Source organism: Mandrillus leucophaeus, unplaced genomic scaffold, assembly GCF_000951045.1.
Source record: "Mandrillus leucophaeus isolate KB7577 unplaced genomic scaffold, Mleu.le_1.0 Scaffold235, whole genome shotgun sequence".
Taxonomy (NCBI): domain Eukaryota; kingdom Metazoa; phylum Chordata; class Mammalia; order Primates; family Cercopithecidae; genus Mandrillus; species Mandrillus leucophaeus.
The window spans coordinates 4642105-4665583 of NW_012102421.1; the positions used below are offsets into that span (position 1 = coordinate 4642105).

The 23479-nt window shown below is 41.6% G+C and overlaps 1 protein-coding gene across 1 annotated transcript in view; it reads left to right on the forward strand.

The window, feature by feature from the left end:
* The window catches only part of LPAR3 (lysophosphatidic acid receptor 3), an 83022-nt gene that overhangs the window by 18426 nt on the left and 41117 nt on the right, over nt 1–23479 (forward strand). Inside the window, exon 2 of the mRNA XM_011982131.1 lies at nt 12204–12960. Within this exon, the coding sequence (XP_011837521.1) occupies nt 12225–12960 (736 nt within the window). The 5' untranslated portion in view covers nt 12204–12224. The remainder of the gene's footprint in view (nt 1–12203; nt 12961–23479) is intronic.

Genomic DNA, 23479 nt, shown 5'->3' on the forward strand with positions numbered 1-23479 from the left:
TCTACTTACTGCATGCCACTGTACTGGACATGAGGGGCACAATCGTAAGTAAGAAACTGTTCTTTTCCTTAAGAAGCTCATGGTCTGGTGATAAAGGCTGACACACAGGCAGAGAATGCGTATACAGTGCAACGTCAGGGGACTCCCCACCCCACCCCATGGCTGAGAGTCCGAATCTAGTAAATAAAAATCCACATTAGGAGCATCAATGTAACGTGTAAATATTCCAGTTGTGAAGATTAGAGAGGTTCCAAAGTTAAGGATTGCCTCTGATCTTCCCCAAGCATGTTTGTATTCAGATTGGGAGGAGCAGGTGAAGGAGCAAAGGTTAAGAATGCTACAATGAGATGAGGCTGTGGAATATGGAAGAACTTATTCCTGAGCCCCCTTCTCTGTGCTCTGAGACCCCAAGCTGCTTTGTCTACTTAGGGACTATGTCTGACTTATGTCCCCAGGGTCTAAAGATCATCTGCTGTGATAGTAGTTCCTCTAAGGCTGCAGGCAACAGAGCTTTTCTGAGAGCAACACTTACCCAGCATCCCCCATGGCTGGCCAGTCACTGGAAACACCACTGTGTAGGATGAACCATCGTGCACACCCAAGTGCAGCTCTGTAGCTACATTTGCATTGCTTTTGCCTTGCATCTGGCTGCAGCATCCTCTTGGGCTCAGGTTGTCATTACCTTACCCCTTGCCAGACATCATAAGAAAAGTCTATTGCTTCCTTCTCTGTAGTGTCTAAATTCAAATATGGCTAATCCTTAGAATTAAAATGTAAAAAATTAAAATGTAAAAGCATGTATGAAATTTCCATGGTGCACAAGGCCGGAATACAGTTAGAGTTGGAACTGATTCTGATTGACACTGAAGGACGTTTGTGAGGGAGACTCCAGTATGCAGTAAACCATGGGTAGATCACTCATTTATTGAATCGCTTACTATCTGCAGAGAAATGTACTAGGGTTTTGGTATTTGTGGGGGGACATTGAGGACATCAAAAGAATTGTGCTACTGGTCCATGCCCTTGGGAATGGGATGTATTCCCCTTTCTTTCTCTGAGAGTTGTTTTATTTGTAATTAGGAAATATGTACTAGATCATTCTAAAATATTTAAGAAAATCCATAACATGTATGACTTTTCAAATGGCAGTTTTCGTTGTTATTACAATGTACATTAAAAGACAACTGTAGAGTTCCACAGAAAAGCGGTGATATAGTCAACCTGGTAACTGGAGTGACGGGGAGGGGATACTATTTACAGAGTGAGGGCAGAGATCGTAGACACCAACAAGAGATGGTACAGTGTCCCCAAGCTGGAAACAGCAAGGGGTGGTTAACACCTCTCAACCTGAAAGCTAGAAGAGGGAGAAGGGGAGTCTACCCATATATAGAGGGATGCTTGACAGTGGTTAACCCAGCCAACCTACAGCAACCTGGTGGGGGAGGAGGCAAGAAAAATCAGTATCTCAACCTCACTCTCCTCCCACCTTCCTATCTCTTGCTGTGCCTGTCATTGGCAGAAGCTGGAAAGCAAGGAAGCAGTCTCTAAGGGCCAGCCCTGTAGGATACAGGGTAGGGAAGGGAGCTGGAGGATGCATGTGTTGAGATTAGGCACCGCATTCAAATGTGCATTATATTCATTTACATGACCTGGCTACCTTTACTACCAGACAGACATGGGGTTGGAGAGGGAGGCAGGCAGGAGAGGAGGAGTATGAGGTATGAGCCTTCCTCTCCAGTGATGGATGCTGCTTCCTGACCAAGGCATAGCATTCTCAAGGAGCCCCTCTGGCTTGTTTGTTTAGCAGTAACAGTGCTCTTCTGTAGTATCTTTGAAGCTTTGATTAGAAGAACTGTTTCCCACTACAGCTGTAAGCTTTAAAAATATTATTTTCCTTCCTATGTAGAGTTTGAGGATTCAGACAGGCACTAACCTGGGTGTGTATGATCTCCAGAAGCAAGAAGGAGTTGCTGTAGGTCACTGTGAACCTGTTGCTGGCAACAGGATTATTTGGAACAAACCATGTGGAGCAGGAGACTCCTGAGTATCCTTCTTAGGACAGGAGATGGGAGACAGGTCATGAAATGGAGTGAGAAAGGGAATACGGTACCACAGTTGGATTAGGACAGACAGTTTAAACCAAAATTTTGTCTGTTGTGAATTTTACAATGTAAAGAAATAGAATTTCCTTTTCATGGGAATTTGCCTTAGTTCATTTTCTGATGCTATAAAACAGAATACCAAAGACTGGGTAATTTATAAAGAAAAGTAATGTATTTCTCAGAGTCTGGAGACAGGGAAGTCCAAGAGCCTGGCATTGGCATCTGGCAAGGGCCATCCCATGGTGGAAGGGTGGAAGGGAAAAGTGACCATGCGAGACAGAGAGGAAATCTGGCCAAACTCATTCTTTTTAATCAGGAGCCCACTCCTGTGATAACAAATCCACTCTCACAGTAACAGTGTTAATCCATTAATCCGCCTCTTAAAAGTCCTACCTCTCAACACTGCTGCACTGGGGATTAAGTTTCCAGCACATGTACTCTGGGGGACATATTTATACCATAGTGGAAGTCATTGGTATAAACAAGCACTTTGAAATGTCTCAAAATATGTTTTTGTGTATGACAAGGTCCTTTGTATAAGAAGAATATCTCTTTCAGCTATGAATGTTCACACTTTAAAATCTGACATTCTCGGCCAAGCATGATGGCTCACGTCTGTAACCCCAGCACTTTGGGAGGCCAAGACAGGTGGATCATCTGAGATCAGGAGTTTGAGACCAATCTGGCCAACATATGAAACCCCATCTCTGCTAAAAATGCAAAACCTAGCCAGGCGTGGTGGCGGGTGCCTGTAGTCCCAGCCACTTAGGAGGCTGAGGCAGGAGAATAACTTGAACCCGGGAGGCAGAGGTTGCAGTGAGCCGATATTGTACCACTGCACTCCAGCCTGGGTGACAGAGTAAGACTCCATCTTAACAACAACAACAACAACAACAACAACAAAAATTGATATTCTCAACCCCTTCAAACAGTAAAGCTACTGAAATGTGATTATACAATGGTCTAAGGATTATTTGCTGTATAACAGACCATGTCCAGTTATATTATGTATAAATAATATTAATTTTAAGCATTTTGATTAGCATATTTTACTTTTCCTGTCCTTTTATGAGTCAAGGGACAAAATGTATTGGTCACCTTTCTAGCCTAATGAGTTAGACAAATATTAAAATTTTATAATATATAAAGCAAACACAAGTAAATATTTGTGTTACGTTTGGATAAACTAAGTCAAGGAATTTGCTGATCACATAAAATTCATCTGTCACCTCTTTTATTTAGTTCAATTCTGTATGTTTTCATGTTTCCTTTCCTGTTTAATGAAGATGCTTAAGACAGTCTTCAGCCATCAGGAACATCAGGGGAACAATATCTTTGATTCTAGTTGTTTATTAAACAAGTCCTAGAGTAGAAGCTGTGTATATATACCAAGGCCTTCTGTAAACCCCACTTGATTGGGAGAGAACAGGAGGTGAGCCCCCTGACGTGCCACGAACTGTCCTCCCTGCCTAAAGGGCTCCGAAACTTGCATTGACACAAGAACCTGCTTATTCTGCTAAGCTCAGGCTGCAGTTTTCCCTGCGTGTCGCCGTCTCTAAACTGAAGATGACCTGAGATGCTTAAGCTTTGCATTTGTACTAAGTATTTTTCCAAGCACACCCATTGTATGCTTGCCTCTTTGTGGCTTCTCCTCTTGGAACCTCTGCTGACTGTGGAGACTTTGTTGCTACATGAAACAGGATCTAGATCAGAGCAATTTTAGGTGTCCGAGTTTAAGATTTGTTCTAAAGAGGCCTGGCGCCATGGCTCATGCCTGTAATGCCAGCACTTTGGGAGGCTGAGGCGGGCAGATCACTTGAGGTCAGGAGTTCTAGACCAATCTGGCCAACATGGTGAAACCCCGTCTCGACTAAAAATACAAGAATTAGCTGAGCATGGTGGCAGGCGCCTGTAATCCCAGCTACTCCAGAGGCTGAAGCAGGAGAATCACTTGAACCCGGGAGGTGGAGGCTGCAGTGAGCAGAGATCCTGCCGCTGCACTCCAGCTGGGTGACAGAGCAGAGACTCGTCCCAAAAAAAAAAATGTTCAAAAGAAACAGAGTAACCAAACTTTAGCAATGCTGAGGGGTTAGCTTTCTCAAGAGAAATGATCTAGAGAATAAAGATACATAAACTGAGTTGTAACCCTACCCTCAACAGGCACCCCTAAAATAAACATATTCACTTTATCCAAGAATATCAGAGGTATCTCATTCTCAGTTATAGACAATATCTGTTTAAATTTAATCTTGAACAAATTGCCACTCCTCTGTTTATTTTACCATATCAAAGAGTAAAGTAACTGCTCATGAAACATAGGGGCTTTATTTATTTTAAAATTACTGTAGTGTTGTAGAGTCAACCACATGCCTCCTCTTTAAAAATTATTTTTAATATTTGTTTATTTACAGAGCAGTCTTCTGTATATGGAAAAATTGAACAGATAGTACAGAGAGTTCCTTTATTATACCCCCTCCCACACACAGTGTCCCTTATTATTAAATCTTACATTACTGTGGTATATTTGTTACAATTAATGAACTGATAGGGATATGTTACTGTTAACTAAAATCTGTACTTTAGATTTCCTTAGTTCTTACCCCTGTCCTTTCAGTGTTCCAGGATCCCACCCAGGATACATATTCTATTTAATCATTATGTCTCCTTAGGCTCCTCTTGGCTGTGACAATTTTTCAGATTTTCCTTGTTTTTGATGATCTTGGCAGTTTTGAGGAGTACTGGTCAGAAATGTTGTAGAATGTTCCCCAACTGCGATTTATCTGATGTTTTTCTCATGATTAGCCTGGGGTTATGGGTTTTTGAGAGGAAGATCACAGTAAACTGTGATTTACTCTCTCATCTTCATCATGAAGTAACACATCTTATCAAGATTACAGACTAGCAACATGACTTAGCACTGTTGATGTTGACCTTGATCATCTGGCTGAAGTAGTGCTTGTCAAGTTTCTCTGCTGAGACGTCACTAACCCCGCTATCCCCTGCCCCGTTTCCATATTGTGCTCTTTGGAAGGAGGTCCCTATGTACAGCCTACATATAAAGGAGCTATGCTCCCCCTCCTTTACAGTGGAATATCTATATTATTTATTTGGTATTCTTCTGCCTGGGAGATTCGTCTCATCTTTCCATTTATTATTTTATTCAATCATTTATTTATGTCAGTGTGGACTCATGGATGTTTATTTATACTTGGGGTTATAACCTGATACTACTTTATTTTGTTGCTTGGATTGTTCTAGCTTTGGCCATTGGATTCCTTTTTTGAAGTATTATTCAAAGAGGAGTCTTTGTTTCTGGTGTTCATACTAATAGGGAGAGGTCTCTGTTGTGAGACTGTCCTTCAGAATGACCGTGACTGGTCTGCTTAGGTGAGCTGCTTTTCTGGAGGTAGGGAACCCACTCCTTATACCTCTCAGCTTGCAGGACTTGGAGCCAAGTATACCCAGAGGAATGAATGGGTTGTGAAACCCAAATTGGAGAATATACAGAAGCATAAAGTAATAATACTCAATTTGGGTAAAGGTTAGGGGGCGTATAGGCATGAGTGCACAAGCATACTTCATTTAATTCTACATTTAAGAAGTATTTACTGAGTGCCTAATGTGTGCTGGGCATTGTTGCAGGCACCATAACAACATACATTCTCTGCCTTCCTAAGCATACCTTCATCAGAAACAAGGAAAATCTGAAAACCTGTCACACCCAAGAGGAGCCTAAGGAGACATAATGACTAAATAGAAGTTGGGGGAGATAGACTGTAACCCAAGTAGATAGTTGAGGTAGGGAGAAATGCTGTGGAGAAAAATAAAGCAGGGTAAATGGCTTAAGGGCAGCAGCGGGTGGAGGCATGGGGTGGTCTTTAGAGAGTGGCAGGGAAGGGATCTCTGAGGAAATGAATCTGAGCAGGAATGAGGTAGAGAAATGAGCCCCCTGAGTAGCTTGGGGAAATGGCTTCTGGGCAGAGGGAATGGCAAGTGCAAAGGCCTTGAAACTATGGCTAAAATGAACCTCCAGGATTTCATGTGGATTTAAATCTTCCATGCTATCCTGATTTTGCCGTTAACATGAATTATTAAAAGGAATTCAGTGAACAGATGTGATTGCTTACCTAGGATTGGTTGCTAGAGTACCAACTAACCTAACATCCAACTCCCATCTGGATAGGATTTCCCAAGAGGAGAGGACTGGTCTGCATTTGTGAACCATAGAGAAAGAAGATATGCACAGTATTGACTGGCCATGTCTTTGATGTAGCATACTTCTTCCTAGGAGGAAGAAGAGATTGTTATCTCTTCTTGTCTGGTAGGATGTAGCTAGAAATAAAAGCTGCTTGAGTGGTTTTCAAATGTCTTAATTTTCATAATTGTTTCCACATTCTGGGCTGGCTGGACATTTTTTCAGGGAAGCAAGTTTGGAGGAGTCTAAATGAAAGCTTTGCTCATGAAGTTTTCATTTGGATTCCACATATAGACTTTCTAAACCATCATTTTATGAAGTCTTAAATTACTGAAGTTTGAAGTTGTGGTAATTGCTCCAAAGTTTAGCATCTTTTGTTTCTAGGTTAGAACTATCAAACCCTCTAAACCTTTAGTATAAAAACAAACAAACAAAAAACAGTTTGGGATTTGACAGAAGTAAAGTTGAGCAATGCTAACCTCGTCCTGAAATTGACCATATTGTATCCTACTTACCATAAAAGTTGAAAACATATTTTCAGAAAAGTGTCTTTTCTACCCTTCTTAGGGTTATTTAAGAAAAAAAAAAGAAAAGGCCAAAGGCTATTTAGAATGCCCTCTGTTTTTTATAGTATGGGACAGTCTTTTAATGTGATTTGATCAGATCATTCTATTTTGGTAATTCTATAACTCTTGTAAGTATAAATATAGTCCTTGGTTCTGTCCAGCGTTTCACATGCCTGTGGAGAGAAAGTATAGTGTTGCAGATAAGAATGAAGACTGTAGAATGAGGCTGCCTGAATGGAATCCAGGGTCTCCCACTCCTAGTTGTGTGACCTTAAGCAAGGGTGCTTCAGTTTTCTCAAACGCATAATGGGTGTAATGATAGTATCTACATCTTTGTTAGCAGGATACCATGAGATAATCCATGTAAAATGCTTAGTTCAGCACCTGCCACCGATAAGCACTCAAATATTAATAATGAAAAATAGTAATAATAAAGTAGAGATATTATGTACCTGAAAACACTTAGTTAATAGGCAACAGAGCTCGCTAATTGTCATATTTAGTGATTGATGTATAGGTCAGCAAAGGCATTTCACAGAACCTTTTCATTTTAGACGTGGAAAAAGATAGTGTAGGACAGAGATTCATTCATTCATTCAATAAATACTGATCTCGTAGATATGAGCATAATAGGCAGGTTCCCTGCTCTGCTGGAGTGGAACGGTCTAGGGGTGGGAGATGGACAATAAATTCTTAAACACAAAAGAAAATACTGGGTCACAAGCAACTGGGTAGCTCTGATGGAGGTAAACAAGGGCTCTCTGAGAATGAGAGCTATGGAGCTATCTTGAATTGGTCAGAAAAGTATCTTTGCGGAGGGGACATTTAGGCTAGGACTGAAGTAAGTGATTAATTTGTTGAAAATCACAGGCCAAGAGATAATAATAAATCAGTCATTTGTTATAAGCTTGCTAAAAGTTTTTGGTAATTTCTAGCTAAGACAAGATGGTAATCTGTAGATGATATGTGCTGGGGAGATCTGTGGTGATGGCATTAGGAAATATTTTATAGGAGAATTGGTGAAAGCTACATCCTGGTGTGGTCAGGGTTAGCAAGTCAAATTTTGGTTATGTGAAGATTAAGTAGAAAACTATTTTATTTTTGTTGTCACTGAAAAACCCTAAAGGGTTCTGTGCTCGTAAGAATAAACTGAACATATGCAAATCTTTGAGGCTTTTCCTTTGAACATTAATTTTCATTTTTCAAAGCTATAATTGTAGAAGGAAGATAGAATACATTAAGCAGAATATATGCTCCTAATTAAAAGTCTTGATTTACTTATTACAGAAAATGTGGTAAGAATTTTTTTAAAATGACTTGCAGTTCCACCATTCTTAACTATTTACATTTCGAGATTTTTTCATTATCTTTTTCTATATAGTTAACACACATACATTTTTGTTACGTGTATTGTGTAGTAAAGTAATGGCATGGGCTTTTTCTTGTATTACCACAACTTCATAATGGGTATGTTTTCATGGACTGTATAGTATTCCATCCTGTGGAATCTTTTTCACCAATTTCCTATATGAAGTTTTTTTGTCCCATTGCCTGTTTCTCTCAAAAGTAGGATCTGGAGCCAGGGTACAGTGCTCCTTAGTGGGAGTTCTGGCTAATCATAGTTTTTCTGTGATATCTCAACTTTGTAAGACAAAATTGCTTTGCAGTCTCAGGGCAATTTTTACTAAAAACATGTCTTAAACTGTTTTGGTTTTGACAAGGGACAGTTGAATTTGAAGATTTTTGAAGTGAAAATCATTGAGGTTTTAGTGCTTGATATAATTAAAAATTTGACCACATGTAAGAAATAAAACTAAAATTGTAAGATCCTTCAAAATAAAATTAGGAAAATTTGAGCAGTATTTTTGTAGTGTCTTAATTCCACTGTCTTTGTGACATATTCATCTTTATATTTCTAATAAATTAGTCAAAGATAATATAACTTTTAAATTAGAAATATGTATGTAACATAGTAACATGTAGCAAAGTAAAAACATACATTACTTTTAATTAGAAAAGACACATAATAATTGTATTATTAAAATTCCCCATGTGGTGTCTTAGTCTATTCCTGTTGCAATAAAAATACTTTAGGTAATTAATAAATAACAGAAATTTATTGCTCACTATTCTGGAAGCTAGGAGGTCCAAGATCAAAGCATCAGCAGATTTGGTGTCTGGTGAGGGCCTGGTCTCTCATTCCAGAAGGGGGCAAATGCTGTGTCCTTTTTATTTTATTTTATTTTTTTTTTGAGACAGAGTCTCGCTCTGTCCCCCAGGCTGGAGTGCAGTGGCCGGATCTCAGCTCACTGCAAGCTCTGCCTCCCGGGTTCCCGCCATTCTCCTGCCTCAGCCTCCCGAGTAGCTGGGACTACAGGCGCCCGCCACCTCGCCCGGCTAGCTTTTTGTATTTTTTAGTAGAGACGGGGTTTCACTGTGTTAGCCAGGATGGTCTCGATCTCCTGACCTCGTGATCTGCCCGTCTCGGCCTCCCAAAGTGCTGGGATTACAGGCTTGAGCCACCGCGCCCGGTTGCTGTGTCCTTGAATGGTGGTGTGGCAAAAAAGGTCTCACGAGTTCCCTCAGGCCTCTAATAAGGGCACTAATCCCATTCACTTCCCAATTACTATCTATTAATAACTAATTATTATATTATATATCATAATTATTAATTATTATAGATTATATAATATATAACATATAATTATATATTATAATTATTAATTATTATATATGATTATATAATATGTAATTGTATATTATAATTGTTATAGATTATTATATAATATGATATATAATATATTATATATTATATTTATTATATATCTATTAATAACTAATAACTAGTAATATCACTGCAGTTAGGGTTAGGTATCAACATGAATTTTGGAGACACACAAACATTCAGACCATAGCAAGTGGTTCTCGGATTGTTTGTCTTGAATTTCTGTATACTTTCAACATGGTTGAAAGCTGTATTTCTCTTTAAATACTTAAGTTGTATTTCACTAGATTAACACCTTGTATTTAACGCTCATATGCTGCTGGTAAAATTAAAAATATGATCTCTCAGGCTGGGTGTGGTGGCTTATGCTTGTAATCGCAGCACTTTGGGAGGGCGAGGCGGGCGGATCACCTGAGATCAGGAGTTCGAGAGTAGCCTGGCTAACATGGTGAAATCCCATCTCTACTAAAAACACAAAAATTAGCCGGGCATGTTGGCACACACTTGTAGTCCCAGCTCCTCAGGAGGCTGAGGCAGGAGAATTGCTTGAACCCGGGAGACAGAGGTTGCAGTGAGCTGAAATTACACTGCACTCCAGCCTGGGTGACAGAGCGAGACTCCATCTTGGGAAAAAAAAATACTTTCTCTCTGAAGTGCAGTTTGACAAGATATATCAGAAGCCCTTAAATAGATTTATATCCTTTACTTCAATTTGAAATCTATGGGTTATTCCTAAAGAAACAATTGTCTAGGTATATAAAGATTAATGCACAAGAATGCAGCCTTGCTTATAAAAGTGAAATACAGGAAGCAACCCTAATGTCCAGTATTTAGGATTAGTTAAATAAGGTGTGGCCTATTCACATAATAGAATATTTTGAAGCTATTAAAATTATACTGTCTGTATTTTTAATTTGGGAAAATTATGATATAGTATAAACATATGATATATGAATTTATTTGATATTTACAGTTAAATATTGGTGACTGTCTGCCAAAGAGAGTAATTTTTATTTCATCATTATGAAAATTGAGTCTTCCTTTCTTGTAATTGAAAGATACTGGAACAATTTGTCTCTTGAGACTACTCCCAGTTTTTTTTTTTAAGCATATAAAATGATATTTGCCTCCCATTTGCTATGGCCGAAAAGCAATATCTAATTTATGTAAAAGTATCATTATACCATTAAAATATAAATTTAAAAGAAGACTGAGATACATTTCTATTTTGTACTACTTAATATTGTTATCTGGTCTTCTTGATTCTGGTTGTGGTATCAGGTTTCAGAATTTTCAGGAACTTTAAAATCTGGGGACTTCTACTAAGCTTTCACTGTCACAGCTCCCAGAGGGCTGCTCAGTCCCTCTGCCGACTAAATCTCTGGTTCTCCAGGGAGTAAGCTGCAGCCTCATCCTCAGTGAGGGAGCAGATGGTCATTCTTCCCAGAAGCTAGAACCCTGACGAAGCCCAGTCTTCTTCCGTAGGACCGTTCATGGCTGTGACCAGACCACTGTGAGGCAGAACACGTGGTTTTCCCCACCACGTGTAGACAGATGGGCATCCGTGGGGCCTCCACCCAGTCCTTCCTTGGCCAGGATCCCTCACTTTTGGGATTCAAGAGATCTTTTACTGAGAGGATTATGTCTTCCCTATCTGCCTGATGTCCCAGATTGGGGTCTTCATTCAGACAAGTGTCCCAAGGACATGTCCTCACTTAATGGATTATGTTCTCACATCCACATTGAGTTGGAGATCTGCCCCAATTCCAAATCTCAGTCTTGCCTATGGAAGCCTGATCCTCCACCACCTGCCGTGTTGAGGAATACTGGAAAATCCAGTGAGCAAGTTCACATTGGTGCAGTTTGGGTTAGGAGACTATAAGGAAGAAGTGAACAAAAGGTAAGGAAGAGGGGTACTGGGACCAAAGTCTCCATCCCTGCATCATATAGCTAATACGTGAATATCAGAGTTGTTTCTTGAAACCGAAAGATGGCAAAAGGAGGATGAGGAGTGGAATCAGAAGTTGTAGAAAATTGGTCTTTTGGGGAATCTATTTGGTTATGTGAATGGTAATTCAACTCCTATTATCTTGGGAAGAATGTACCTGGAATTACCAACCTGCCATTGATTAATGAACATATCCATAAATAACTAATGAACTGGGAGCCAGGAGAAGGCATTAACGTAATGTGTTGTCATTGTTACCAGTGCAGAGTGGGTATTACAGGGCTCAGCACATTTGCCCTGTTGATGCCTCCATGATCATTCGTTCATTCATTCATTCAGCCAGCCAGCCAACCCATCAATAATTACCCGCCATGAGGCAGACAAAGCAACTGAATCCTAGGGTTATAATGGTGAACAAAATAGAGATATGCCATCCTAACCTGAACTGCCTAGTCTGGAAAACAAACAATTAAAATGTGAGCTAAATGCTGTGGTAGGAGGTCAGGGGCTATGTCCTGGAGCAAAGGACATTTGCACTGAGACCTGACACTTCAGGTCTTCAACTCCCTTAATGGGAGTTAGCCAGAAGGGGCTTAGAAATAGCAATTGATGGTTTAGTGACTGATTTTACAAATGATATTTGTTTCTTCTTTAAATTTCTTTCTAGGATGTTCACTTCTTCTCCACAATGAATGAGTGTCACTATGATAAGCACATGGACTTTTTTTATAATAGGAGCAACACTGATACTGTCGATGACTGGACAGGAACAAAACTTGTGATTGTTTTGTGTGTGGGGTCGTTTTTCTGCCTGTTTATTTTTTTTTCTAATTCTCTGGTCATTGCGGCAGTGATCAAAAACAGAAAGTTTCATTTCCCCTTCTACTACCTGTTGGCTAATTTAGCTGCTGCAGATTTCTTCGCTGGAATTGCCTATGTATTCCTGATGTTTAACACAGGCCCAGTTTCAAAAACTTTGACTGTCAACCGCTGGTTTCTCCGCCAGGGGCTTCTGGACACTAGCTTGACTGCTTCCCTGACCAACTTGCTGGTTATTGCCGTGGAGAGGCACGTGTCAATCATGAGGATGCGGGTCCACAGCAACCTGACCAAAAAGAGGGTGACGCTGCTGATTTTGCTTGTCTGGGCCATCGCCATTTTTATGGGGTCGGTCCCCACACTGGGCTGGAATTGCCTCTGCAACATCTCTGCCTGCTCTTCCCTGGCCCCCGTTTACAGCAGGAGTTACCTTGTTTTCTGGACAGTGTCCAACCTCATGGCCTTCTTCATCATGGTTGTGGTGTACCTGCGGATCTACATGTATGTCAAGAGGAAAACCAATGTCTTGTCTCCACATACAAGTGGGTCCATCAGCCGCCGGAGGACACCGGTGAAGCTAATGAAGACGGTGATGACTGTCTTAGGTGGGTAAGAAAAAGCCATCATTCCCATTCATTCAGCAAATCTTTACTGAGCATCTACGGTGTACCAGGCACTTACTAGGCAGTAAGAATGCAGCAGTGAGCAAGAGCGGACATAAATCGCCACCCACCTGGAGCTTACACTCTAATAAGGAAAGACAAAATAAGTATTCTAATGGGGGTAAACAAAATAAGTAAAATAAGATGAATCTCCTGTGGAAAAATGAATCAGGGAAGGAAGGAAAACTAAAGCAGGGAAGGGAGCTGAGGAGTGCTAAGCTAAGCAGGTATCATTTGCACTTTAAAAAAGTGTGGTGAGCGATGCCTGGAAGATGGCTTTTGAGCAGAGGTGTGAAGGCAGTCAGGGGGTGAACCATACTGGTGTCTGGGGAAGGGTGTTCCAGGTGGGAGAAGCAGTAGGCACAGGAGCCCTGACCAGCAAGGAAGCCACTGTGGCTGCATGGATCAAGCAGGGGGAGCAGGAGAAGACGAGATCAGGGAGCTGGTGAGGTAGGGGGTGGACTACTCAGATAATGTAGGGTCAGGTGGTTATAAGGACTTAAGCTTTTCATTTTTTTTCTTTTTTCTTTTTTTGCCAGAGCCTTACTCACTCTGTCACCCAGGCTGGAGTGCAGTGGCGCCATCTCAGCTCACTGCAACCTCCGCCTCCTGGGTTCAAGCGATTCTCCTGCCTCAGCCTCCCAAGTAGCTGGGATTACAGGCAGCGCACCATCATGCCCGGCTAATTTTTGTATTTTTAGTAGAGATGGGGTTTCTCCATGTTGGCTGGGCTGGTCTCAAGTGAGATGAGAAGCTATGGGAAGGTTTTAAACAAGGGAGTGACATGATCTGACTTGTATTTTAATGGTATCTCTCTGGCTACTGTTTTAAGAAACTGCTATAGCGAGGCAATAGCAAAAACAGGAAAATTGTTTAACCTACTTATGCCTGGTGTTCCATTATTGGAATGCTAAGCTTGTGAGGTTATTTATATCCTACTGCTCAAGGTCATTGCCAAGTTCTGATTTTTCACAAAAAAAAATTTGCAACCTTTGGCATAAATGGGTTAATAGAGTATTTCAGTACTTGGAAGAGATCACCATTGCCAGATGGTAGTTGAAGGTGATGGTCAGATTCTGTTTTTTTGTTTTTTGTTTGAGACAGGGCCTGGCTCTGTCATCCAGGCTATAGTGCGGTGGCACGATCTCAACTCCCTGCAACCTCTGCTTCCTGGCCTCAAGTGATCCTTCTACCTCAGCCTCCCAAGTAGCTGGGATTACAGGCCCGTGCCACCAGGCCCGGCTAATTTTTGTAATTTTTGTAGAGACAGGGTTTCACCATGTTGCCCAGGCTAGTGTCGAACTCCTGAGCTCAAGCCATCCGCCTGCCTCAGCCTCCCACAGCGCTGGGATTACAGGTGTGAGCCACCGCACCTGGCCAGATTCCGGATATTTTTTAAAGGATTTACTGATGGGTAAGGTAGAAGGGAAGATGAGAGGTGGAGGAGAAGATGAGGAATGTCATTAACCAAGATGAGGAAGACTGAAGAGGAGGAGGTTTTGGGGGAAGATCAGGAGTTTGGTTTTGGACAAGCTAAATTTAGGAACCTATTAGACATCCAAGGGGTGTGGCAATTTTATTGAGTGGACGGTTGGATGTATGACTCAGGAATTCAAGATTTAGGTCTGGGCTGGAGACGTACATTTGAGAGTCCTGGGGGGAAAGTGGTATTTTAAATCACAGGATTGCATGAGCTCACCGTGAATGTGAATGTGGATATGAAGGAGAGGAGGACCAAGGATGGAGCCATAGGGCAGGCCCTCCAGTGTAAGGAGGTCAGGAGGTAAGGGGCAGCCAGCAAAGGAGCCCTAGAAGAGGTGGAAACCCCAGGAGACTCTGGGGAACTAGAAGCAAGAGAAGAAGGCAATTGAGGAGAGGAAGCATTAGCAGTGTACTGACACTGAGTGTACCTCTGAGAGGTGGCGTAAGACCAGGTGTTGCTGGCCTTACTAAAGTGGTGGACTTGTGCTGATCTTGAGATCATCAAATTTGGTGTAGCCAAGAGCCTGATTGGAGTAAAATTAAGAAAGAAAGAGTCTGGGCAACATGGTGAAACCCTATCTCTACAAAAAATACTAAAATTAGCTGGCCATGGTGGTGCGTGCCTGTAGTCCCACCTACTTGGGGAGCTGAGGTGGGGGAATCGCTTGAACCCGGGAGGCTGAGGTTGAATGAGCTGTAATCGCACCATTGCACTCCAACCTGAACAACAGAGCAACAGCCTGTCTTTAAGACAAACAAAAACAAAACCAAAAAAAGAAAAGAAAAAAAAAAGGGAGGAGAGAAAGGCTGTGAGCCCTGTACCAAGAAGACACGTGGTTTCGTAGAATTTTCCCTTTGTTTTATTTTTTCTGAAGTAGGGGGCTATTGCCCCACCTCCCCAGTTCTGATTCTGGGTTACAGGTAGAATTTGTAATGCGCGGGCAAGCGAGAACTTCTGTGGTTTCACAGACCTTGTCTTGTAAGGCATAGAGGGCATTTCTCACTGTGTGTGTGGCTGCGGCCATGGGGACTGTTGCTGAGAGAGGTTCGGGAGTACATTTCTGTCTCTACTCCTTATAAGAAGGAATTATAAAACGAATTATCAGGTGGCAGTTCATACTGGAGGATACAGAGAGTGTGTGGTGTAGTATATAAACCTTCACGGTGCCTCTAGGTCCTGAAACTGCTGGTAAGATTTGGAGGTCAGCAGACACAGAGTGTGATTGTTAAAATAATTTCAAACTGAGGATTTATTTAACAAATATTTATATAGTGCTTAATATGTGCCATGCATTGTCCTAAGTGGTTTTACAAACATTAACTTATTTAATTCTCATGGAAACCCTGTGAGATAGGTGCTACTATTATACCCGTTTACCAGATGGAAAAACTGAGAGTTTAAGCAGTGTGTCCGGTCTCTCAGCTGTTAACCAACTCACTGTGCAGCTGGCTGCCAGAGTTCACATGTTTACCACCATACTCTGTGGCTACTTTTGATTTATTTGGACTTCTTACTGCTCATCTTTTTGTCCTGTTTTCTGCTTTAACACCGTTGACACTTTGGTAAGAAAATGGACAAGACCAAGAAAGAGAGGGTTCACATTATTCGGCATTTCCACTCGAGCTGGAGAAGATACTGATGTTTTTGATAAAGAATGGACTTTGGTATTTACAGATAGTGTCAATGAACTGTGCTGCTGTCCCTGCTTAACTTGTAGGCATAATCATTTGCTTGGCTATGTGTCTTGGGAAATTACCTGCCTGCTTAAAGAGAAAACTTTCTTTTCTCATCATATTATAATATAATACACAGCATGACAGAGACAAGGATTCCAAAACCCTAGGTGAAGAGAACAGGACCCTTTGTGAGATAGTCATGGTTACTGGCTTCAGTTTTTTGTATGTAATTTTGTCTGCAACAGATATGGAAGGGGTTAAAAGAAAGGAGCTAGGAGGTTTTGGCAGATGTGGTATTGGCTAAGAGAAAAACCAGAATCAACAATGAAATTTCCAGGTAGGATAAGAGAAGTCGTGCGATTGAGATAAGACAACATTGGAGAATTGGTTAATGGAAGGAAGACAGTTTGGTGTCAAGGACCTCAGAAGTTCCTTAATGGTAAGACGGAGGAACCTGGTGGAAGACAGGAAGTTCAGGGACAAGGGAAATGAAACTCAAGAGCTAGGTGGTGTAAGGCTTAAGCCTTCTAGCTCCTGATTTCTCTGGATAACAGAAAGATTTGGGTTTTAGCCCCAATTCTTTCATTTTCTACAAGGATGATCTGCAGCACATCAGCTCATCTTTTCTTGGTTACATTCCCTCATCAGGTGGCATAGACCATCTTGAAGTTCTTTACAAGTTACGAAGTTCAGTTATCCTTTATAACAGTTAGTAACCAAAGGTGGGAATGAAAAGGAAGAGCGGAGGGAGGGAGAGGGAGAGATTGAGAGAGAGAATATGAATCTTGTGGGGCAACAGCAAACACAGTTCTGTGGATCCAAGCACAGAGCCTCTTTCCTTGACAGCAGCACCTACCACAGTATCTTTCTAGGGAGAAAGCCCCCAGTTCCCTATCTACTACATGTAAGAATTCAATTGCCTAAAACAAGCATCTCCCAAATGATAGTATATTAGAAAAATCAACAGTGCTGGCATTAACCATCATATAATCACTGGTTCTGATTATGTGGAGATGAATAGCTTAATACTCATGTCTTTAATAATTGCAAGATTAAATGTCTTTATGATAAAATGTTAAACCTTTCCATTTACTCCTTGATATATATTTTGTAGGAAAGGTTCATTTAAGATTAAATCCGTCCGGGTGTGGTGGCTCACGCCTGTAATCCCAGCAGTTTGGGAGGCCAAGGCGGGGTGGATCACTTGAGGTCACTTGAGGTCAGGAGTTTGAGACCATCCTGGCCAAAATGATGAAGCCCCATCTCAACTAAAAGTACAAAAATTAGCTGGGTGTATTGGTTAGCTACTCAGGAAGCTGAGGCAGGAGAATTGGTTGAACCCAGGAGGCGGAGGTTGCAGTGAGCCGAGATGGTGCCCTGCCCCACCAGCCTGGGTGGCAGAGTGAGACTCTGTATCAAAAAAATAAATAAATAAATAAACAAATAAATAATCCCAAAATTTCTTCCAAACACTCTTCTTTTACGTATTAGAAAGTCAGTATCTAAGTACATTTTAACTGTCTGTTAAACAGTATCTAAGAGGCACATGGTTGCGTGAATTCAGTGAGCTTAATCTTATTTCAGAAGAGGAAAGGATGGACAGGGGCTGTTGAATGTGGAGATGGCTTCTTAGTGGGCTCAGATGTAATCTGGAAGGATAGATGGGATTTGCATGGGCTGGAGGAAGAGACATTCTAAGAGGGAGAAATGGTATACTCGGAAGTGTGATGGTAGAAACATTTAAAGCTTGTGCATTAACATGAGGAAGTTCCCACAGAGCACAAATACTTTGCGGTGATGCAGTGGAAAATAGCTCATCTGTGAACCAGCGAAGTTTAGTTGGTTATCTTCTTTGGAAGGAGAATAGATCAGATGGCCTTTGTGTTCCTTTCCAGCTTTAGGATTTTGGTTGAACACAGAAGCTAACAGCATGGGGATTCAGACTCTTTCCTTGAGCGTAGTGGTGGTAGTAATGATGGTGATGTGAGTTTTCAATCTGTGTGTGCATGATTGGAAAGGCATCTAGGCATCATGTTCTCGTTTCAGCAGCCCTGAGGCAAAATGCTTGCTCACTTCTGGGTTAGAGTGTGTGATGGGGCCCTTTATGTGAAAAAAGTTGCTTATTGAGTGTTCTCGTTGAAAAGACACTGGAGACGTATGATCCTGCTTTCCAAAGAGCGCCAAGGCCCTGCCTAAGAAAGGGTTTTGAAATCTTACTTGTCAACAAGCCTAATCAGCTACGGCAACTAAACACACAAGAAACCCCATATGGAAACGTCTCATTTATTGTCAAACAACACACCATGTGAACTGTGCGCACAGAAATGTGTTGTTGTTTCCAGAAAATGGGCTGGACTTTCCTCTATTTTGCAGTGTCTTAAAATACAAGAGAAAAGAAAGAGTGAAGGGATTTGCAAACCATTCTTTTGAAGGCTTCCATGAACCTTCCTGTCTTTTAGTGATGTTTTTCAAACTGTAAGTTTTGATGCACTGATGAGATCGTAAGCAACATTTTTTAAAATGACATAAAAAGAAGAGAAAATGTCAGAGTGTGTTGCTTTTAACAGGGGTCAGTATTGTTTTATAACCTTTCTTTGTGTGCCTGTGTGTGTGCTGGGTTGTGATATAAAATGTATTTCCTATCATGAGTTATTGTCAAGAACGTTTGGAAAACCATGAGGGTGAAGGTTTCTTTTTCTGCCAGAAATCACTGAACTCTTTTAAAATATGAAACATTATCATTGTTAGGGGACTTAGAACAGGGACTTAGGGCTTGGGGTAATTAAAACAGGGAGCTGGTTGTTTTTCTTCTCACTTCTTCCTCCCTCCTCTCCACTTAGAATGATGCTAAATCTTCCTCTTCTTCTCTTAGGGGAGAGAGGAAGAAGGCAAAGTAGCAGTAAGCAAAGAAACAATAGCTCAAGTTCTCATGCTAGGAGAAAATGGGTGAAAATTAAGTACCATAAAGAGCCTTGGTAGAGTACTAATAATAATCACACATGATGTTTCTGCAGTACTGTGTCTTTTTCAGTTTTAATACACTGTTCTCTTTGATCTCGTGGAAATCCTGCCAAGCAAGTGGTTAAGGTATTATTATCCGATTTTCCTGCAACTCCCCTGGATGTATCCTATACTCAAGCTATAATGAATTATTTGTGCTTCCCCCATTTTGACTCTAAACCTTTGCAGATGTTGAGATCCCTTTCCCCTAGTTCTGCCTGGGAAACTCCCATTCATCTTGAAAGACCTAATTCAAAGGTCTATCTTCTTTGAATCTCCCTTTGCCCTGTTGGAGTAAATCTGATTACTGCCTCCCTTGGGCCGCCTGTCAGTCTTGTCCATACAACAATCAATGTACTTAATTGTTTACATGCCTTTATTTTGCACTAGAGTATACACCCTTCGAAGTCAGGGACTGTACCTTATTTATCTGTCTTTACATATCTAACAGCGAGTACTCTCAGCTAGCACCCTATCTGGCACACACTTGTTGAGATGTACTACAATGAATAAATGAGGAAATTGAGGCTGAGGGGAAAGTAAGTGGCTTTTCAAATGTTGGAGCTAAAAGCAGAACCCAGGTTTCCTCACTTCCATCTTCGCCTTAGATGGGCTCTGGCTGAGACATGCCTGTGAGGTAGACGAGGGCAGGGGAATAGGCGAGAATCATGTTCTTTGTTTTTTTTTCTGAGACGGTCTCACCCTGTTGCCCAGGCTGGAGTTTCAGGGGTGTGATCTCAGCTCACTGCAACCTCCACCTCCTGCGTTCAAGTGATTCTTGTGTCTCAGCCTCCTGAATAGTTGGGATTATAGGCATGTGGCACCATGCCCAGCTACTTTTCTTATGTTTTTAGTAGAGATAGGGTTTCACCATGTTGCCCAGGCTGGTCTCAAACTCCTGGCCTCAAGTGATCTGCCCACCTCGGCCTCCCAAAGTGCTGGGATTGCAGGCATGAACCACCATGGCTGGCCCTTGTTTTATTTTATAATTTTGTAATATGAGAAGCTGAGGTCTCTGAAGGTTAAGTGATAGTACTATCTTGAGAAGGAGGAAAGAAATGAGCATTTTTTGAATGCTTATGATGAGGTCAGCGTGTTCCATGCTTTTAGGACTTTATTTCACTTAACCCTCATAACAACTCTATGCAGATCTGTTTTTAAGACAAGGAAATTCAAGTGGACTTAGCCTCTTGCCCACAGACGCATATTGATAAAATTATTAATAGTTAATATTCGTTGTGGGGTATACTAATATTTATATGTTTTATTTCATTTAGTATTCATGACAACCCTGAGGGAAGTTCTGTTATTACCAGATGAGGAAACTGAGGCCCGAAAAGGTTCAATGTCTTGGTTGAGGTTAGTAGCAGAGCTGAGATTCCAACCCCAGGAGATTGGCTCCATACTCTACTCTTCAGAGTCAGTTAATAGCCTCTTGGAAGTGAGGGACTGGAACGATGTGGACCCAAGTCATGAGGTTTATAACTTGTATCTCCCTTTGTTTCTATAAAGTTTATTTCTATAAAGTCACATGCTCTGTCAACATTTAGCTCGCCCTTGATCCAAATGTTTTGCAGCATGCTATTGACAGCTATGAAAACATCTCCTGGAAAATGACAGCTCTATACTCTTCAAACTTTATGCTTATTAAAATCCTTGGTAAGAGTAGGGGCTTTGGAGTCGGGGGGAACTGGATTTAAATCCTAGCTTTGTCAATTCCAAGTTGTGTGACCTTGAGCAATTCATCTAACCTGTCTGTGCCTCAGTTTTTGCATTTGTAAGAAAGGGATAATAGTATCTTTGGCATGGTGAGGTTTTGGGGATTCAATGAGATAATGCACATAAAGCACCTAGCATAATGTTTGGTACATAGTAAGTACTAAGTAAGTATTAGCTATTCTTCGACCTCAGTTTGACTCTAAAGAGCCATACCCTGTATTCAAGCAGAATGCCCTTTTATGTCCAGTTCTATCACCAAGTAACTTGGACACAGGGACTAGAAGCCTACTGTTGGTGCCATCATGATGGAAGATTTTATAAAATGGACAAGTAGCCAGGAGGAAGCTGACTGGGTGTGCTTTGCAGAGGCTGCCTTGACAGATGGCAAATGGTACCAGCTCTGTTACTGGAGACCCAGGACAGTCTGAACACATGGTCACCACAGAACTGAAAAGCTCTGTGCTTGCATTGCTAGTCCCTATAAACCACCCTCTCCCCCATGAAATTCTGTTAATGATTCCTGCCTCTGACAGATGATCTTTCCATTAATAATTCATTTCACTTTTGCAACATTTATGAATAAAACATTATAAATGAGACCCTGGCCACCAAGCATTAGCTTGACAAGTGTCCTGTGATACAGCACCAACATCTTGTGTATAGAGCTCTATTATAAGATGGTCCTCATAAGAAACTGTCCCCCTCTTGCTGACAAATCCTTCTAGAGTAGCTAGTTCATCAGCTGCTATTGTCACCTTTGCTAGGACTGGAAAGTTTGCCCTGTGACTGAAAAGACTTGGGACCAAAACACAGGCCTTTTGATACTGTTCATAAGCTGCATCAATGAACTGTCCTTACTCCATTAAAAGAGAGAGAGAGAGAAAGAAAACAGTACATTTGCCTAATTTCGTGAGGAATTCTGAAACATTTGTTTTCAGCTTCTGTGGCCTTGTAGTTGCTTCTGCAACACAGAAGCCTGCTTTCAATGTTTACTGCCTGCATGCCTTAGTAATCAAATATCTGTTAAAAAAAAAAAAAAAAAAAAAAAAACAGTTAAAGCTTTGCCTTAAGAAATGCTGAGTGAAATGAACAGATTGTTGGCACACAGGAGCTCTCTTGTTGCTGTGCAGAGAGTCATATCAGACGGAGAATGGTTCTTTTCAGAGTATCCAGGCACCAGTACTCAGTACATTGAGTCCAGGGGTGTTCATACTTTTGTCTTGAAATGGCGAGTCCCAGGAGCACCTTTGTCACAGATGATTTTCCTGTGTGCTTCATGGCATTGCTACAGAGGCCTATTGGAGGGAAGCATTTGCTCTCAGGGCAGGCTGTCAGTCGGTGGGTGCAAAAATGCAGTTGCCACTCAGTTGCTGCCCCTACGCTGCTGTTTGACACATCCCCTCTTGTTCTGAGGGGGAATATGGGGACTGAGACGACCTCAATGTCTGATGCTAGAAGGAAGACAGCTTCAAATGAAAAAAGAAAATCCCTCATATGGCGCTCCATCCCACTTGTTCAAATGCCATCTTGACACCTCTTCCAACACCACATTTCTAGGAGTCTGTCTTCTTTCTTCTGTCTCTGCCATATGTAGCCATTTGTTTCCTCAAGTCTGGCTTAGTTCTTTCTTTTCCGCCCATGCCACTGTTTCAGACACCTCCCTTTGCAGTCAGTTCAGAAGTGCTTTTCTCAAATCAGTGTTCTTGTTTCCAATGTAACCGCTGCCCTGCCCTCTTACTTCTTCCACTTCCTCCGGTCCAGACCCCTTCAGTTCTGTTACACCAGATGCACTTGGCTTCTTTTATTCCCTTCTCATGCCCCCTTCTTCAGAACTTCTGTCTGGCTTTTCTTCTTTTTAAAAACCTGAAACCTTCCTCTTAAGCTGAAACAAACAATTATTGAATATTTTCTGAGTGCAAGCTACAGAAACATTTCTCAAATTTGACCTCTTTGAAAAGAAGGTTTGGGGAGAAGTTCCAGTACCCAGCTACATTCAACCCTCCTGCCAACACCCAGCCTCCTGGAAGGTTTCATGTTCCAGAACTCAGGAACGCCCTCTCTTAGGGCTTTGATTTCCGCCAAAGGAGAAATGTGGTCATCGTCTGTGACTCAGGCGTCACATCACCAGGCTAATTTAACATCTGGAATAGTATGGTGTGTGCTGGCCAATGGTAGAATTTTATCAAATTCCATGTTAACATTGTTTGTACTTTGAAAATTTCAGCTGGGGACTACTATGTTCAGTGTGTAGCTATGGCAAACATGTTGGGTGGGAATTGGGAGTAAAGGGTGTTGGCTGGAATTATGCCCTGTCATGGGACCTAGGGATCAACACAGAAGCTGGGATAAGGGGTAAGGGAACCAAGAGTTATTGGCAGGAGTCATCTTCCCTCCTGCACTGACAGGTGTCCCTCCAGCCCAGCCACCTGCTCTCCCTCACCACCAGATTGTTGTTAACTCTGCAGAGTATGTGGTGGAAAGATCCCATTACCGCAAAGAATCAATATCTGCTGAGAGATTTGACCAAGTTCACCTTGTAAGTTCCTGCAGCATTGTGGCTGCAGCTCTGGACCTTCTAGTTCTT